Source organism: Triturus cristatus, chromosome 5_1 (genome assembly GCF_964204655.1).
Source record: "Triturus cristatus chromosome 5_1, aTriCri1.1, whole genome shotgun sequence".
In the NCBI taxonomy this organism is placed as follows: domain Eukaryota; kingdom Metazoa; phylum Chordata; class Amphibia; order Caudata; family Salamandridae; genus Triturus; species Triturus cristatus.
This window is the reverse complement of record NC_140587.1, coordinates 920,076,074-920,096,408: the sequence shown is the minus strand read 5'-3', so window position 1 is coordinate 920,096,408 and position 20,335 is coordinate 920,076,074. Positions and strand designations below refer to the sequence as shown.

The 20,335-nt window shown below is 47.2% G+C and overlaps 1 protein-coding gene across 4 annotated transcripts in view; it reads right to left on the bottom strand.

Annotated features, from left to right (window-relative positions):
• Positions 1 to 20,335, bottom strand: part of LOC146831607 (uncharacterized) — a 331,737-nt gene that overhangs the window by 183,042 nt on the left and 128,360 nt on the right. For all 4 annotated transcript variants that reach the window (XM_085605955.1, XM_085605956.1, XM_085605957.1 and 1 more), the window contains one exon: positions 4,488 to 4,604. In XM_085605955.1, coding sequence (XP_085462081.1) covers positions 4,488 to 4,604 — 117 coding nt within the window. The remainder of the gene's footprint in view (positions 1 to 4,487; positions 4,605 to 20,335) is intronic.

Genomic DNA, 20,335 nt, shown 5'->3' with positions numbered 1-20,335 from the left:
GGCCTTAATATAAGCTGGGTCAGAAGGGGCATGCTTATATTTTTTCTCAATCCTAGGATTGATAACTCTGGCTCTGACAGGGTCTTTAAACACCTCTGGGGCATGTTTGATGACCCCCTTGACCATTGGTAGTGTTATTGTGGACCTTTGCGAAGATGTGATTGTGTCCATAAGGAAGTCATCATCTACGGGGTCAGTGAGCATATCTACCCCATGAAACTGAGCAGCCCTGTGTAGTAGCTGTGAAAATCCTATGGTGTCATCTCGAGGGATGGTCTAGAGGAATAAATGTTCTCCTGAGGCACATCAGGTGCACCAGGTGATTCATAGTCTTCCCAGGGGTCATGTGATGGTGAATTAGGGTCCCCAGGGTCTTTGAATGGTTCTTCAGTGTCTCCGTCCCCAAAATCGTCATCTAAAGGTGGTATGTTTTGGGGTAATGGGGAATTTATAGGAGAAATGTCAGGGTTAGGCACCAATGGAGGTGGTGAGCCGTCCCTTATAGGAGAAGTCTGGGCATTTTTCTTCTGAGGAACTGGAGCTGGAGGGGCCAATTTCCTCTTTTTAGGCTGTAGTATTATGTGACCTGTTTTGGGGTTTTGTAGAAGAGTCTTTTCCAATGGGTCCGAACGTTTGTCTGGTGTACCTTTTGGAGGTGGTTTTAGCTCCTTTTGCATTTGATCGAAACCTTTCTTTGGTTGGGGACCGGGATCTTTTCTCGGTTCGGAAGGTTTAGGTTCCGAAGATTTCTTCGGTACCGGTTGTTTAGGTTCCGGATGTTTTTTCGGACCCGGTTGTTTAGGATCCGGATGTTTCTTCGTTCCGGTTGCTTCGGGTCCGAAATGTTTCTCGGTTCCGGCTGCTTTGGTTCAGGGTGTTTCTTTGGTAGGGGTTGCTTGGGTTCCAAAGATTTTTTCGGTTCCGGGTGGCTAGGTTCCGAAACTTTCTTCGGTGCCGGAACGTGGTCGGAGTGGTGGGGAAGTTGACTCGAGCCCGAGTCACCTGAAGGCTTTAGTTTCGTCTTCTTTGCCGGGCCAGAGGGCGGGGCGAAAGAAGTGTGAGAATGGCGTCCACCTAGGCCCGAGGGTGAAGGTGTTACCATAGCCTTGTACGACATGGGTGAGAGGGGTCAGTAGGGGCGACGTCTGTACTTACGACCCGTTGACCTGCCGGAATGCGGTCATCATCGTGTGCTTCGTCATCGGCCTGCTGATCATCTTCGGAATCAAGGTCTTCGGCTTGAGAGTCGATGACCAACTGTCCCTCTGTGTCTTTTTACTCCTGTTGATCTGGAGTCTCTGGGACGATGTCGACTGGAGGCGCTGAAGCTTGAGCCATGGCCCTTCGAGCCCGTCGATCTCTGATGGTTTTCTTCGACTTGAAGGTGATACAGCCCTGGCAATGTCGACTTTCGTGTTGTGGCGACAAACAGAGGTTGCAGACTTGGTGCAGATCAGTGTGGGGGAATTTGTGTCCACACTGATGGCACTTCTTGAAAGGTGTGTAGAAAAGAAAAACTGTAGCAAGCTTTCTAATAGTCAAGGTACAATATTCTAGGATTATTATAGACCAAAAGGTACCTACGCTGTTTGCCAATATACACAGTAAACACTAATTGATGAAAAATATTTTTTATTTAATTATATTATATACTATTTGCTATTATAGTTCTTGAAATTTTTTCATATTATATACGTACATGAAATGCAAAATACGTAATTAAATACATTTCCTATATACATTTACAAGAGACAACATGATCATCAAGATTGTGTCAACAGTGATTATTTGATCTCCAAAATTTAGTCTTCAAAAAACATGGCAATTTTGACGGAAGTGAGCGGTAGATGACACCGCAGATGACACCACTTCTTGAAAGGTGTTCTTTCCATCGGCCAAGGGCCTGATGGCGCATGTTGGCCCGGCAGCCCTCGTGGACAACTGGAATCGAAATGTAGGTTTTAAACGATGCGCGTCGAAGAGGGATCGCGATCGAAAAACAATACCGACGATAGGGTTAAGGATTGCGTTTGTGTGATTGTCATCTTTCTTGCATGGTATGCCCCCACTTCTTGCTGAATTGCTGAATGTACTTTGAGTGTACCCTGGGCTCCTGCCAATCAGGTGTCCAGGGCCTATGTTCCTTCCCTAAAAACTATGCTGAAACCTAAAACCCAATTTGGCAAACCCTGGCCACCTGTCAGCCCCTGGTAAATGGTATCCTAGGTACCCAGGGCCTTGTGACCAGGGAAGGCCCCCCAAGGGCTGCATCACTTATTGTGCCACCCTTAGAGGCCCTGTACCCTGACACAAACACACTGCCCTTGCAGGCAGAGTCTCTGGATATAGAACAAAACCGAGTCGACATGGCACACATCCCTGTGTGACATGCCCACAACATACCCTGCCCTGGCATACATCAGCCAGCCCTCTAGCTGGGTGCCCTATGCCAGTGGTGTGGGTACAGGAGCATGAGCCCTGTGCCCCTACAGTACCCAGGCCAATTCCTGGGTTCCGTAAGTGCAGTGCTGCCATTTAAGAGTATATGGTGCTGGAAGATAGTCAACACGAACTCCACAGCACCATGATCGCTCCACTGAAGACTGAAAAGTTTGGTATCAAACTTCTCAGCACATTAAACCCGCACTGATGCCAGTGCAGGATTTAATGTATAATGCACGACAGAGGGTATCTTGGAGATGCCCCCTGAACCTAACCTACAATTCATGTCTGGTCTGAGGGGCTCCCTAGGCTGCCACACAGCAGACATGTTGCTGGACCCCTGGGTAGAGAGCCATCCACTCTCCTGGGCCTGCAACAATGCACATCCTGGGCGAGGTGCTAGGTCTCCTCCACCAAGATGGGCAGGGGAAGCCTCAAAGGCATGCCACCTTTGTGAGCTTCTCCAGGCCACTTGCTGTACCCAGCAACTGGCCCCTACCGGTTCTAAACCCCCTCTCTGGCAGAAAGACTGCCTGGAAACCCCAAGGAAGGACAGGGGGTGTGCCAGCCTCTGCCAACCCCACCCCTCAGGTGGGGGAGGCGAGGTCAAGCACATCCCCGGGCTCTCGCCATCTTGAAGATGGGGAGCCCTACCCAATCAGGACTAGGCCACTGCCCCACTCCCACAGGAGAGTGGCAGGATAGGGCGTGTACCCACCTCAGGGCAGGGACCCAGTGGTCCCTGCCCTTTTACCTACCTGTAACGTCCCTAAATTTAGTATTTAGGGGCACCCTGAACCTTCCTTCCTTAGATTCCAGATTCCGAAACAGCAAAGAAGATCAAGAAGAAAGAAGACCTGCCGTGCAGCTGCTAACAAGAGGAAGACACCAACTGCTTTGGCCACAGCCCTACCGGCCTGTCGACCCTCGAACCTGCTCCTGCAAAATCCCGGTACCTCCTGTGGCCAGCAACCTCACAAACCCCGGAGGACCTGGCTATCTTGTGACTGTGAGCGTCTGGGACTCCCACGAGCAGTGACACTGCTCAAAGCAAGTAACTAATCCCGGGCATCAGCCATGAACCGCAAACCCTGCACACTCTGCACCCGCCAAGCCTGGCCTGTGCTGGAGTGGACAAAGACCCCGAGGACGTCCCCTCGGCGACTGTGACCCCGAATCCGGCACCCAAGGACCCACCTCGACGCTCCTGATGACGCATGCAGCCTCAGAACCAGGGACCCCCCCCAACCGCGATCAACAGAGGGTAAGATTTCCCGACACCAAAAGGCACCCCTGTACCCGGCGCCCCCCTGCAAAGTATTTAACTAAAGCATCTCATTCTGAGAAAGTATATTTTGATACCTATTGTTGGTTCTAAAATAAAACAACCATATATTTTTATATACAAACCATTGGCCTAGAGTTCAGTTCTTGAGTGTGTGAGACCATTTGCTGACTGAGTGTGTACAACAAATGCTTTACACTGTCCTCTGATACTGCCTTACTGCTCGACCAAGCTACCACTTTAGAGAGTAACGTCATAACAAACTTTAGCCTCTGCCAAACCTCTGGGGGCTGTGGACTCTGTGCACACTGTACCTATTTGGGAATAGTACATACAGAGCCACTTTCCTACAGCGTCGAAAGGTCGATCGGTAACAAACCCGACCGGGAGCACAGCAAACACATCCGAGCCCGATGGCGGAAAAAAACAATCTGAAGATGGAGTCGATGCCCATGCGCACTATAGTCCATAGGAGGAGTCACCTATCTCGTGACTACAAAGACTTCTTCCAGGACAACAACAAAGTGTAATCATCCGGACCCACCACCAGATGGTGACCTATGCACAGTGTATGATCTGCAGCTTAAATGCCTCAAACAGATGGAATATAATGAAGTTACACAATTTCTCAGCCTGATCTTAAGGAAAATCACAACAGGATGAAAACTGAGAGTAAATGTTAATGTCAATGTCACAATTCTGGTGTATGTTCAATGAATCGACATTAATTCCACAAAATTTTGTATGTTGTCCAACTTACTCGATACAGTTTAAGTCCCTCGTCACGCTCAATATCCAATGCCATCCGTCTCAGAAATGTTACTCTGTCTTCATTCTGAGCTGGTGGAACTTTTAGCAAGAATGGAAATTCTTTAGCCTGTTGACAAAGCACAAAGTAAAGCATGAAGTCACTCGTGATGTACTGGGATGTCACAACACTAGCCAAATGACTATATATCACAGCAGAAACTAAGTAATAGCACTGTAGGAAAGTGAATTACGTGATGTGGTTAAGAGAACTCACCATGTAATAGTGTCACCATTTTTATATGGTCCAGTTTGTTTTCTTTAATAAAACCATTAGCTCAGTCCTGGGTAGCTGTAGCACAGAGCAGATAGGCTTATCAAAGAAACAAGCATTAAAAAGACCAAAACAGTTAATAAGTAAGAAACACAATAACAAGCATTTGCAATGCAATAGGTCTCGCATTTGCAAGAGTTTAAGCTATTAGCATTGTAAATGACAATGCCTTTTATCTATGTAAATAAAAGGCAATGACATTTACAATGCCAATAGCTCAAACTTGCGTAAATGCGAGACCTATTTCATTGCAAATGCTTGTTTTAGTTTACTGTCATTGCGATGGCTACTCCTGCCTCAAGTGTGCTGGGGGATGTAGAGATATAAAACCGTGTTGCTACCCCTGTCTCGGACCCCACAGCCACAGCACACTAGTTTACTTTCTAACACCTAAAACAGGAGAACTACGTGGGCAAAAAAAAAAACATAAATCCGGACTTAGCTGAAAGAAAAAAAAAATCTGAAGTAATGGCTAACTCAAACTCATTGACTCCTCGACGTAATCATTACTTGAGATCCCAGTAGTGAATTGTCAGATCCTTTAAAAAAAAAAAAAAAAAACACAGGCTCACCAAGACACAATGCAGAAAGATTTAACACCACAATAATATGCTATCAAGCTCGGCATGCAGGGAAACCTTCCGCAGGCCACAGGAAAACTACATCATGTTTATTTCCAGGCCCTGGCAGACCGAGAGCCAGCCCTGCGAAGTGTTGAGCGAGATATCCATCGCAGCCCGCACAGGAGCAGCCGAACACTAAAGGCCTCTGGGAATTCTGCTGCTGCCATAGTTTAAGTCAAGAGATGCAGTCACTCTGGTTCAGAAGAGAACTTAGATAAAACATCTTCTCTCAAATACTGCGCCCGCCTCCATTCCAGTCCCATCTCCGCACCTTTGACCTTTCCCATGTGCCGCTCTGTAAGCATATTACACTTGCACTCACATAAATCGGATATTTTGTTAATAATTGTCTGTGCTTCTGTAACCTGTACCAAACAAGAAATTGCTGAACTTCTTCCGCTTCACCATCAAGGCTACTCCAGTGCTTAAGATGGAAACATGAAACTGAGATGGAAACGACGGAACACCGGTACTCGCCCTCTCAAAATAACAAGCAAAACAGAAAGCAGCTCCGGGCTGGGGAGGAGACCTGGGAGGGCTGCCCGCGCATGCGCAGTACCTGTCACTTTCGCGTGCAGCAGGTGTGGGAGCTGAAGTCCCGGGTCCCAGGAGGGGGCCCGGGTGAAGAGCGGCAGATAGCAGTGCGGGGCTCCCATGCATAAGGAGAGAGCCCCGCGTCGTGCTGGCAGTAGTGGAGCTGGAGTGCGTGGCTGTAGGCGCGTACACCAACTCAAATCCGCCAAAAGCCTGCGCGTGCACATCTCCTGTCCCCCTTCCGAGGCAAGTCAGCAACAATAGATCTCGCTGGCGACAGCAGCGCTTCGCGCTGCGTTCGCCAGGCGAGACCTAAAAATCAGACACCAATTTATAAAATGAGAGTATATTATTATCTTAAAATAGACACCAACACAACAACAATCTATTGAGGGAAACCAGAGGTATGGATTTTTACAGGTCAATAAATCTCTAGTTCTCTTGTAATAAATCATTGCAAGTGGTTTAGCAATGAACAGCCAACTGGCTAGTATGGCTACTTCTCTTTACCTGGACCTGCCACAACAGATCAGAGGCTAGTCACAGGGACCACTCAGGTCAGGTCCAGTAATCTCAAGAGTCCTCAGTGCACTTTTCTCCTTTCCCGCAGTCCAGCCAAGAAGCGGTCATGATGCTGGTGTTACAGGATGATGAAGCTGCTTAGAGACTGAAAAAATGTAATACGTTTCCTGGAGACATCATGGCATCCACGAACTTCAGGGTTTAAGACTGGTCTCAAGATTCTATCTTTCACGATGCCCCAGGGGAGTTCAGTGCTAGTCCAGTAACCACTGGTCAACTGGTCTCTGTGTTACAGCAGGTCAGCAATTCTTTTTCTCTCTAGGGACCAGGGCCAACCTCAATTTCGTCTACAGGTCCCACAGGATTGGTAACATCACAGCAAGGTCAGGACTTGGTGTTTCTGGACAACTCTGCTCTCGGGATGTGCAGTTTTCCATAGCTTTAGGTGATCCTGCAACTTTTTTTAAAAATTATTCTTTGAGATTTATGTAGTTTCAAAGTGCCTACAATATACATGCTCCAAATTATATTATTCGACTGTCATATGAAACCAAGTGGTACATCACAATTATTCACACATCAATTATTATAGGAGAACAGTCCGTGCGAGTAGTGATTAATAATTGCAGCTGTAAATGAGTTGTCTTGTACCTCATTTACAATTAATTATGTTTTTTCCATGTTAAAGAAGGGATAAGTAAACTGGTGATATCAATTTTGCCGTGCCGTGCAGCTGCTAACAAGAGGAATACAGCAACTGATTTGGCCCCAGCCCTACCGGCCTGTCGACCCTCGAACCTGCTCCTGCTAAACCCCGGCACCTCCAGTCGTCAGCAACCTCAAAAACCCCCGAGGACATGCCTGCCTTGTGACTCTCACTACCTGGGACTCCCACGAGCAGTGGTACTGCTCACAGCAAGTAACTGACCCCTGGTATCAGCCAGGAACCGCGAACCCTGCACACACTGCACCCGCCAAGCCTGGCCTGTGCTGGAGTGAACAAAGACCTCGAGGAAGGTCCCCCCGGCGACTATGACCTCGAATCCAGCATCCAAGGACCCACCGCGATGCTCCTGACAACGCCTGCAGCCTCAGAACCATGGACCTCTCCAACCGCGACCAGCAGAGGGTAAGATTTCCCGACAACTAAAGGCACCCCTGCACCCGGTGCCCTTCGGCCCCCTGTGCCCAACTCCTGTGTGCCTACCTATCCTCCAACTACCCAACTTACCTCTCGAAGTGGTGGTCGCACCTGAAGAATCCTGGTCCCCGAGCTTGCAGCCTTTGTTCGTTCTTGAGCTTTTCCATTGAAATCCATTGAGCGCCCGACTGCTCAAAAGCACCCTGCACCCAGCCGCCCGAGTGCCCCTGGGAGTGCAACCTCTACTCTAATCTACTTCCCCATTTGACCTGAGCAAGTGACTAGGAGCCCAGCTCCCACAGCCGCGTGGCCTGCTAGCCAGCAGCCACCAACCAAAGGCACCCTTCCTCCTATAGGATAACATTGGGCCTAACTCACTCTGCACCCGACTGCCCCTGTGCAGTTGAGGGTGTAACAACTGTACTTACCTGACCCTGGGAGACCCCTGAGTCTATGCCCAGAACCTTAACTCTGCCAGTCGAGTACTTACCCAAAAGCCGATAACTCAATTTTCTTCCATAGGGTAACATTGACTGGTTTCACTTGGAAATTCTTTTAAGTGTCGAGTTTTGAAACTTTAAAATATTCATCAAAAATCAGCCGAATTACGAAAACAAATTTACTCACCTGTTATCAGGAGAGATCCCAGTGCTGGATCTTGGTGCCCAGCACTGACCCTGAAAAGTAATTACAACCGTACTTACCTATAACTTGATTTTCCTTCCATAGGATAACATTGCCTGGTTTTCACCAAAAATTCTCTTCGATTTTGCAAACGTACAAATATTCGTTAAAAATTTCCTGTATAACAAATACACATTCTTTCAACTGTTTACAGGATATGCCCCAGGGCTGGATCCAGGATCCAACCCCGAGTTAGAAAAAGTAACCATAACCCCACTTACCTGCTAAGTGAATTTCCTCCCATAGGATTACATTGGTGATTCTATGTGTAAAAGTTTCTAATTGTCAACTTTTAAAATAATAATATTCCTTAAAAATCACTACTATAACCAAAACGTTTTTACGCAACTGTTTACAGGAGATGTCCCAGGACTGAATCTAGGATCCAGTCCTGTGGTAAGAAAAGAAATCCAAAAAGTAATCTATTGCATTGAAATTCCCATTGAGCTCAAAGTATACTTGTGTTTGAAATTGTGTTGCCTATTGCAACAACTGTAACATTGCATTCAAAAGTCTATTGTCTATTTAAAAGTATTTATCTAAAGCATCTCATTCTGAGAAAGTATATTTTGATACCTATTATTGGTTCTAAAATAAAACAAGCATATATTTTTATATACAAACCAGTGGCCTAGAGTTCAGTTCTTGAGTGTGTGAGACCATTTGCTGACTGAGTGTGTACAACAAATGCTTTACACTGTCCTCGGATACTGCCTTACTGCTCGACCAAGCTACCACTTTAGAGAGTAAGGTTATATCTAAATTTAGCCTCTGCCAAACCTCTGGGGACTGTGGACTCTGTGCACACTGTACCTATTTGGGAACAGTATATACAGTGTGAGAAAGTGGCTCTGTATATACTGTTCCTTAATAGGTACAGGGTGTACAGAGTCCACAGAACCCAAGGGTGTAACAGAGGTTAAAGTTAGATATAACCTTACTCTCCAAAGTGGTAGCCTGGTCGAGCAGTAAGGCAGTATCAGAGAACGTGTAAAGCATTTGTTGTACACACTCAGTCAGCAAATAGTTCCACACACTCAATAACTGAACTCTAGGCCAATGGTTTGTATATAAAAAATATATGCTTGTTTTATTTTAGAACCAACACTTGGAATTAAAATATACTTTCTCGACAGGAGAGGTTTCATAAAAATACTTTTGTATATGCAATTGACTTTTTAGTAAACAGTTACAAATAGTTGCAGTAGGCAACTCTATTTCTAAACACAATACATTGAGCTCAATGATAATTTCAAATTATATGCAACAGATTACTTAGTAGATTACTTTTGTAATTCCAGGCTTGAATCCTAGATAAAGTCCTGGGTCAGTTCTCAGAATCAGCTGTTGAAAGTCGACTTTGGTACTGTAATGATTTTTAACTAATATTTAGCTATTTCAAAAGTGAGCACTTTGAAAATATTTCAGAGCAAACAATCAATGATTCCCTATGGAAGGAAATGTAGGTTACAGGTACAGTAGGTTATCGTTACTTTTGTAATCCAGTATTGGGTATCTAGACTCAGTACTGGGACATTTATCCAAAACAGGTAAGTAATTACGTTTTCAGATGTTATACGATTTTTGAAGAATATTTAGAAATTGCAGAAATCAACACTTAGAAGAAATTTCACAGAAAAGCAGTCAATGGTTTCCTATGGAAGAAAAAGGAGTTAAAGGTAAGTATAGTTGTGGGTACTTTTCAGAGTCAGTGCTGGGCACCAAGATCCAGCACTGGGAGTTCACCTAAGAGCAGGTGAGTAAATTCGTTTTTGGTACTCGGCTGATTTTTGGTGAATATTTTGAGTTTTGAAAAGTTCACACTTAGAAGAATTTCCAAGAAAAAGCCAATCAATGTTACCCTATGAGGAAAATGAAGTTAGCGGTTTAAGGGTAAGTACTCGACTGGCAGAGTTGAAGTTCTGGGCATAGACTCAGGGGTCCCCCAGTGTCAGGTAGGTACAGTCAGTTCACCCTCAGCGGTTTCAGGAAGGCCGGGTGCAGAGAGAGTTAGGCCCAATGTTATCCTATAAGGGATAGGGGGGCCTGGGTTGGTGGCTGCTGTCGGGCAAGCCACGCGGCTGTGGGAGCTGGGCTCCTGGTCACTTACTCAGGGCAAGTGGGGAAGTAGGTTAGAGTAGAGTTCTCACTGCCAGGGCCACTCGGGCGGCTGGGTGCAGGGTGCTTTTGAGCCGTCGGGCGCTCAATTGGTTTCTATGGGAAATCTCCGGTTTGGAAAAAGGCTGCAGGCTCGGGGACGAGGACTCTTCAGGGGCCAACACCACTTCGAGGGGTAAGTTGGGTAGTTGAAGGATAGGTAGGTACCCCGGGATTGGGCAGAGGGCCGTGGGGCGCCGGGTGCAGGGGTGCCTTTTGACGTCGGAAATCTTACCCTCTTGTCGATCGCGGTTGGGGTGGCACTCTGTTCCGAGGCTGCAAGCTTCTTCAGGATAGTCGAGGGGGGTTCTTGGGTGCCGGACTCGGGGTCACAGTCGCCGTGGGGTCGTCCTCGTGGGTTTAGTTCACTCCGGCACCGGCCAGGCTTGGCGGGTGCAGAGTGGGCTGGGATCGCGGTTCCGGGCTGCTGCCAGGGGTGAAAGGTCGGTTCTGAGTAGAGCCTCTACTCATGGGAGTCCCAGGGGATCAGAGTTCTAAGGTAGCCAAGTCCTCCGGGGTTTCTGAGGTTGCTGGCCACAAGAGATGCCGGGTTTGGAGCAGGAGCAAGTCCGAGGTCGACAGGCCGGTAGGGCTGGGGCCAAAGCAGTTGGTGTCTCCCTCTCCTTTGCAGCTGCAGGGCAGGTCTTCTTTTCTTCTCGCTCTTCTTGTAGTTTCGGAATCTGGAATCTGGGGAAGGAAGGTTCAGGGTGCCCCTAAATACTAGATTTAGGGGCGCTACAGGTAGGTGAAGGCCAGGGACCAATGGGTCCTTGTCCTGGGGTGGGTACCCCCCCCCTATCCTGCCCCTCTCCTGTGGGAGGGGGGCAGTAGCCTAATCCTGATAGGGTAGGGCCTCCCATCTTCAAGATGGTGAGAGCCCGGAGATGTGCTTCACCTCGCCACCCCACCTGAGGGGTGGGGTGGGCAGGCTGGCACATCCCCTGTCCTTGTATGGGGTTTCCGGCCAAGCTTCCCGCCAGAGTGGGGGGTTGCAGTGGCCTGGGGAAACTCCTAGAGGCGGCAGGCCTTTGAAGCTTCCCTTTGCTCATCCTGGGGGAGGAGATCTATCACCTCACCCAGGATGTGCATTGTTGCAGGCCCGGGAGAGCAGGGGCTCTCCCACCCAGGGGTCCAGCAACGTGTCTGCTGTGTGGCAGCCTGGGCAGCCTCAGAGCAGACGTGGATTGTAGGTTAGTTGTAGGAGGGCATCTCTAAGATGCCCTCTGGGGTGCTTGGTACATTAAATCTCACACTGGCATCAGTGTGGGTTTAATGTGCTGAGAAGTTTGATACCAAACTTCCCAGTCTTTAGTGTTGCCATTATGGTGCTGTGGAGCTCGTGTTTGACGAGCTCTCAGCACCATGTACTCTTAAATGGCAGCACTGCACTTACAGCGCCCGGGAATGGGCCTGGATACTGTAGGGGCACAGGGCTCCTGCTCCTGTGCCCACACCATGGGCATAAGGCACCCAGCCAGAGGGGTGACTGACATATGCCTTGGCAGTGTGGGTGTTGGGCATGGCACACACAGATGTGTGCCATGTCGACTCTTCATTTTGTCCTGCACCCAGATACTCAGCCTGCAAAGGCAGTGTGTGTGTGTGTGTGTGTGTGTAAGGGTACAGGGCCCCTAAGGGTGGCACAATGAGTGCTGCAGCCCTTAGGGGTCTTCCCTGGTCACAAGGCCCTGGATACCTAGGGTACCATTTACTAGGGGCTGACATGTGGCCAGGGTTTGCCAATTTGGAGTTTGTGTGTTTCAAGGAAGGAACATAGGCCCTGGGCACCTGATTGGCAGGAGTCCAGGGCACACTCAGTCAAAGTACATTCAGCAATTTAGCAAAAAGTGGGGGCATACCATGCAAGAAAGAGGGCACTTTCTCACACAGAGCCACTTTCTTACAGCCAGTATCTGGGTTTTCAGTACATCCAAGCGTAATAGCCACGCTGAGATCTTGCCTGCTTTGTCACCAACCGCATGCTTTTTAGCTGAGTATTCCCTATAGTCAACTATTCCTAATCAGGCTAATGCTTCCTAGGGATCAAGTCGGAACTTTGTGAGTCGACCAGCCTTTAACTTTGGGTTAATATTCCTGTGTTCTAATTGGCATAACTGATTCTAAGCGGGTTATTTTCCTTTGGAGGACCATTTTAGTTCTGTATACAGATTTAATCGTATTACCCCTCAGGACTGCCTTAAATGCATCCCATTTGATCGCCTGGCTAGAGGCAGCGCCCGAGTTTTCCACAAAATAAGAGGCCATATTCTCGGGCATGGCAGACCTCAGGGGTATGTCCTTGAGCAATCCTCACATGGATATAGACTATTTTTGACCCCAGGTTAGCCATACCTGCAGCGGGCTATGATCGGACTGAGTGCGCCCAAGATATTCTGCTCGGGACACCTTTGCGAGGGCCTCATGCGACCCATATATTAAGTCTATTCTGGTGTATAAATAATGTAGGCCCGAGTAGAACGAATATTCCCTGGCTCGGGGAATAGGCATCTCCATGTAACTTGGATGTGCAATGCTGTGGCCCAATTATTGAGGCTAAGCACTAGTGTAATAGCTTGTGACCCAGATAACAGAGGGCGGGAGTGGTCCAATTCTAGGTGGGGTGTGCAGTTGAAGACTCCTCCCCAAAAAGCAGGGGCAGTCGTGTCGTGCAACAGTGCAGGAGATAGGGAATGGTAAAAGGAGGCCTGTTAAGTGTTCAAGGCATAAATAGATACTAATGATATTGGTTGTCCTCTAGTCGTTCCTCTATAACCACATATTGCCCTCTGAATGAGTGCGATTAGTTAGATCTCCGGAGGTTCTAGGTGCCACCCATATCAGCGTCCCCCTAGCATAACTGGAGTTGGTGGTGAAAATCAGCTGGCCCTTCCAGCTTTTACACTTTGCCTCGGTTTGTGTGCTGAGGTGCGTCTCTTGCAGCAATGCTATTGATAGTTTCCTTCTCTTGAGGTATTGGTAGACTCTGTAACGCTTAGTGTAGCTTGCAAGACCGCGGACATTCCATGTTAATATAGAAGTTAATAAAAATGTATGTGACATATGTGATTGTGTTACAGTAGGGGTCCCCTGTCTTTTCCCAATGGAAGGGAGCCTCAACCCTCCAATCCAGCGCATTCTAATAACCTTGCATGATCCTTGGCCTCGCGATTAACAGGCATATGTCCACCTTAAAGAACAACGAGAGCAAATGACCAACAACGTAACCCAACTCCCATACCCCAGCTAGTATGACAGGCACCCTGCCATTTGCACTTAAATGCATGTTTAACTGTATTATTCAAAGTCAGGTTAGATGCGGTTCTGTACAGAATTTTCTGCTTTGCTGGGGGCAGTAATGTCAGGTGGTCTGGCCAGGCCCTTGATTAGTCAGCGCCCCGGTAGGTTCACTTCACAATTTTGGTATAGCCATGCAGGGGTAGCTGGAGTTATTTCTGTACCCACCCCATGTACCCCAACCACTCCAAATCTCAAACAAAATGGACCAGAGTAGATCGTCTGCCGCTTGCAGTGTGTCTGTTGGACCGTCCCCCACTGCTGCAGTTATCTGGGTGTCTGACAGAGGCATTATGATTTCCTGTTGTGTGTCCGATTCTAATCCTGATGCAGCGGGGGAGGAGGACAATACATGTTTCTCTACGTCTTGCACAGTCTTGGCCATTTCATTTTCTGATGGTTCCTTGGTGGAACCTTTAGGATAGAATTTGGAGCCCTTTCTCTATCTGTTGTGTCTACCACCCCTGTGACAAGGCTGGATCGCCTCCCCTTGCCGGTGCCAGTCCCTTCGGCTCCAGCCAGTCCCAAGTTGCCTCTGATGTTTTCCAGAACTGGGTTGTGCCCTCGTGCTGGATTTGCAAAGTCGCCGGGAACTACAGTGCGTATTTTATTCCGAGTTCACGTAGTACCCTTTTAACTGCTGCGTCTTTGAACCTCCAAGGTATAATCAGGGTATATTTGTACAGTGGTACTCTCGACAGTCCATGGGCCCTTTGCTTTGGATACTTGAAGGATATGGTCTCTATCCCTGTAGTTGAAAAGGCGTGCAACCACTGGTCTCAGTGTCGAGCCTGGTCTGGAAGGGCTTCCTGGGACTCTAAGTGCTCTCTCCACCGAGAAGATAGTAGACTATTTCCCATGCATTGTCGTCTCAATGAACCAGGCTCAGGGGTGTGGGATTTAATAAAATATCTACTTGTCCATGGGGCAGGTTACTTCATAAATCTACTTGTCCTGTAACAAAATCCACTTGTCCCTTTCGTGCCGTGTAATGCGGTGACAAATTATGGCAGCAATACTCTTATACAAGATCTCCGAAATAGCCTCTCTGAATATGCCAGGGCTCCTTCCATAGCAGGGTATGAATGCTAGCAAATCCCTTATGTTGCCACGTTTCCGCAGATCTACATACTGGTGCTGAAGGTAAGCAACAGTTTCAGGGTTGGAATGACCTTTTGAGTCTGTGCAAACATACTAACTTGCATGTTTTAAGGGTTTTCACCAACTCTTCTCTAATCTTTTCCCATACTGAGAAAGTTTGGATATTTACTTCTGACAATGGCAGACATAAAACTTCTTCCTGGGTTGGGAAAAAAGTGGTTGGAGGGGATGTAAACTTGCAAACGCTCGGATTTTCGCATGAGCAAATCTACACATGCATATTTGCTCATGCTAAAATGCAGTTAACAAATATTTTCCAGGAGTACTATTTCTTGGCCTACTTCCGTAAGGTCTTGTGAATTCAGGAAAGTCGCATATCTGCACTTAATGCAAGGACAGAAGTGCACTTTTGAGACATTACTTAATAATTGGCCCCCTAATTAGGTCTGGCGTTAACCATGACATGTTGTGTTTATTAAAATGTCTCTCTGTCAGTTGGCTAGCTTCACTGTGAATGACAGCATTCTGTTATTTCACAAGGAGCATAATTGACACACAGTCGTTTTGTTCAGTGCCAGGAACGACTGTGGCAATGTGTGCTTTTTGAGACCGAAACAATTTTTGCTTTTGCCAATGTTTGTTATAATGATGAGGGCCCAGCAGCACCCACACCAATAAGGTTTTACAAAAAACATGCCAAAACAAGTCACGCATTGATAAAACCAAAAGACTGACCAACAATTGCAGACCAATTGGCTTTACCAATGCTTGTTTGTTTTTGTTTCCCATAATCTTATTAAAACTGGTTACAGTGATTTTCCATTATGAATATTTTTGGGAAATACAAGCATGCATCAACACATTTTACTAAATGATGCTGCAGAAAAACGCTACCTAAAATATTACAGTAGTTCAGCTAAATGTTTTTGCTTTTTTTGTGAACATTTTATCTTGAAAGCTAAGAATAATCAATCTTGCTTTCAAGCGTCTCCATATATTTGCATCTAATCAGAGAGTATTCTGGAAGCAGTATGCATAGCCTCACAGTGCTAAACAATGAAAGCGTGTGCACCCATTTTTATACTTTAACCACTGTCAGTAGTAGTCTGAGCTTACAACATGTACTTAGATCGCTCACCCTAATAATAAAGGTTATGCATTTATGAACCATAAATACAAGTTTGAACAGCGTTAAAACATGGAAACAAATATTACCTTAACCGCAGGCAATGCTTTTCCCTGATCTATCATGTGGGACTTTAAACTGGCAGTCAAAGGGTTTGTGATGTAGGGGGTTGGGCCTACTTGTCCCAAGGACAAAATACACATGGAAACTTGTTGCCCTTGACCCCAAACAATATGTCCCGGGCGTCGGGCTATAGGAATTCCATATCCCTGCAGGCTTCTAAAAAGAGTTCCATGCTATGGCCCTCTGTCCATTCTGGCAGGCCCAGAATGCGCACATTATTGCGCCTAGAGCATCCTTTTTGTTCCTACAGTCGGTCACGCAGGTAGGTCACCTATTTCTGCAGGGTGCAAAGTTGCGGATCCGATTCTTTCACCGTGGGGTGAAGCTTTGCTAAGGTAGATTCAGCCTCCTCCATTCGATCTTTAAGTTTTGTGGTCTTCCTTGAGAATTCCCATTTCGATGCAGATCGAGTCGAGTTTTGGATCCAGTGTCGACTTGATATCCATGACAGCTGAGAGCAGTTCCTCGAATTTGCGTGAGTGGTCTGCCAGAATAGTTGACAGGGATTTATCCAAAATATCTTCGACATTTGAGCATGAAGATATCACTTGTGTGCCGCTAGGTGCAGTCTTGTCTGCTTTTGGTTTCACCATTGTGGTCCGTACGGTAATGGGTACTACCGGAAAAATAAGTCTCCAATCCTACATTACTTTGTAGGCTGTATTGTGGGCCGGGCGGACCCCAGAGGACGCTACAGCACATAGTTACTGTCTTGTAGGCGGCTATGTACTTTGGAGGGTGGTTGAATATTTGGCAACCTCTGGTGTTACGGGTTATTTTTTTTAGGGAGGGGATTAGTCGATCTGCCATCACTGCCTTTACATGTGCCCCATGTGCATCGAGGATGAGGAGGATGAGGAGGATGAGGAGGAGGATGAGGAGGAGGAGGATGAGGAGGAGGAGGATGAGGAGGAGGAGGATGAGGAGGAGGAGGATGAGGAGGAGGAGGATGAGGAGGAGGAGGATGAGGAGGAGGATGAGGAGGAGGAGGATGAGGAGGATGAGGAGGATGAGGATGAGGATGAGGAGTTCAGTTCAGGAAGGAGAAAGTCACAGCAGCAGGCTGGAGGAGAGTGCCAGGGGAGACGCCAGCGCTCAGACTCACCGGGCCTCCGTGTTGATATCTCGCCGCTCCTTGGCTCCCACAGCAGAGCAATCTACAGTTCTGGTCCCAGCAAGCCGCGGTCTGCAGGGGGCAGGAACCTGCACCACGGCCAAAGGAGGACCACTAGGCCTCAACAGTCCAGGAAGGAGAAGACGGACAAGGAGGTAAGCAGGATGAGGGTGCCAAGGGAGGTGCTCAGACTCAACAGCCCACCGCATCGATATCTTGCGGCTGCCCTTCACTATGGCTGCGCCCCAGCATGGGGTGACGATCTCAGTACTTGATCGGCCAGTGGCAGCTGCGGAGGTGCGCTGAACGCGTATTGTATCAAGACAGCGAGTGAGTACTGCCTCACTTCTCCCCGCTGCAACCAGGTCCTCTCAGCAGCGTCCGGGAACCCAGCGTCTGCCCTTCATGGGACTGAAGGCTGCAGGAGAACGAGAAATCCACAGGATATTATCGGGCCTGTGCGGCGCTCATTATCTTGCGAACGCCATTGGAACCAAGCTTTCCTGGCTGAAGAGGGGTGAAACCCCGAAACCGGTCCTAGGATGCTTGTTTCCAGTCCAGAGTGGACCTGGCTTGGCAGTTCGGACTGGACTGTTCCCATGAGGCACAGCGTCAAGGCCGATTTGGATATGGCTGGGTTAAAACTGGAATGGCATGGTGAGCAAAAACACTATGGATTTAGGCCCAGATCTCTGTACTGGGGTGAATGTATGACATTGTTCTGCATTCTGTCCATCAACTGTTGTTTTTGCATTTGTCATCCAGAGTGGGACGGGTATGCCCAGACGTGGGTCCCGTGCTCTCCATGCCACTGGATTCAAGCTATCCTGGCTGAAGAGGGGTGAAACCCTGAAACCGGTCCTAGGATGCTTGTTTCCAGTCCAGGGAGGACCTGGCTTGGCAGCTCGGGCTGGACTGTTCCCATGAGGCACAGGGTCAAGACTGATTTGCGTATGGCTGGGTTCAAACTGGAATGGCATGGTGAGCAAAAACACTATGGATTTAGGCCCAGATCTCTGTACTGGGGTGAATGTATGAAATTTTTCTGCATTCTGTCCATCAACTGTTGTTGCATGGCTGCCATCTTGGCCACGCCCCTGTGATCCTGATACTTAACAGGAAGGTAACCAACAAGCTCTTGGAGTCACTTCTTCTGTCTTTGCACAAGTGGAGCTTTTTTCCACAAGTGGTCACAGCAGGCATAGTCCTCTTTGCGTGTCCCCTGGGTGTAGGTGCAGCCCCGTCTTTAGTACATCCTCTCTTTACTGGGTCCAGGGCGCAGCAGGGCAGCCCGTCTCCTGTCTTCTTTCCATTCCAGAAGTGATCTGAGGACTTTGCGTGTGTGGGAGTGGAGGACTCACTAGCCAATGGGCAATAGGTTCCCATTTTACAACATGTCCTGTGAGTTTGACCAACATTTCCAGGATTCTCATCTGTTTCTAAATACAAGATGGCACATGCATTCTTTCCCTGTGCGGAGCCCTGGAAAAACCCTTCGGGTGCATCCAGCTTAATGAGCCACTCCTCCTGAAAAAATTGTTTAGCAGTGGGTTTGCCCACTTTCAAGGAGATGCCAGCCTGTCTGTCTGTCTACATCAAGGAGCAGGCAGGCGTAGGTGTGATTGCTATTTGCTTCACTGAGGCTCTTTGGAGCATGGCCATCTGAGGTACCCCCGCAAGTCATCCTGCTATAGGTCACAATTCTTTCTTTCAGCAATCCTTTGTTCCCTGCTCCTGGGGCTTCACACTTCCTAGCAGGAGGGCAGCATGTTGTCTCTGCTGCAGATAGACAGAAAAAGCTACTGCAGGTTTAGGCAACAAAGTGGTGACTTTCTAAAATCACCTTTTTATTAAAAGTAACTTTCAATATGATCTCAGCAATGAGTCAGGTTTGAAGTAATGATTAATCTGATACCTTGGAATAATATCTTTGGTGGCCCCAATTGTAAGTTAACATTTAGCGCAGTGGCCAGTGAAACTCGATATTAGCCAATTGGACCACTGGCCTTGCTAGAGTGAAAACATCAATTTTGTGTTTCACGGTCAGGTCATCTTAAACATAAAAGGAACATGCCCTTCTTTTTAATATTAAGCACCTTAGCTGGTGGGCTATCAAGGCCTTCCTGACTAGGTGACATATTAATTGTAAAAAAGAAGGATTTGACCTGGCAAAAGGGTTTATTTAGCAGTGTCGAATCGGCAGTTTTAAACTCACCGGACTAGACTGCACTGACCAACCTTGACTCATGTTTTCACCATGTCACTGCAATGGTGGCACAATTAAATGATGCAGTCCACTAGTGACACTTAACTTACTATGCCAGGGTACTTTTTGTATCATATACTAGGGATGTATAGGTAAGTTAAGGAAGCCAATCAGTATTGGCCAATTGTACACGTACCTGGAGGGTAAAAGCACATGCCATGGGTCAGTGCATCAGTGCAAAAACCGGGGGGGGGGGGGGCGAGTGTATATTATATATATATGTGTATGTGTATATATATATATATATAAATATATATATATGTGTATATATATATATATATTCACTGAAAAAACCATAGGTTTCACACATGTTATAGTTAGTGGAAATTTTACTGATAAAAAACCAATGAAATTGCCCCGTTATAGTTAGCGCAGGCAACTATAACTCACGCGACCGCAATCCTCTGCTGATGCTAATACTGTATTTAGACACTTATTTGCCCATGTCTTCTTCCATACATTTTTAGCTATACATATATTACAAATATTTTTTTTTCATAAAGACACATATGTCATCAGCAGAGGATTGCGGTCGCGTGAGTTATAGTTGCCTGCGCTAACTATAACGGGGCAATTTCATTGGTTTTTTATCAGTAAAATTTCCACTAACTATAACATGTGTGAAACCTATGGTTTTTTCAGTGAATTTGCAAGGTTTTTTAAATGCTAATTCCTAACTATAACGTGTGTGAAACCTATGGTTTTTTCAGTGAATTAGTACGGTTTTTTAAATGCTAAGTTTTTTTCCCTTATAATAAGCCCTGTACATTTGGTGGCACAGGGGGTGGGGTAAGTGTGGATAGTGTGGATAGTGTGGATAGTGTTTTTTTCCATTGTAATAA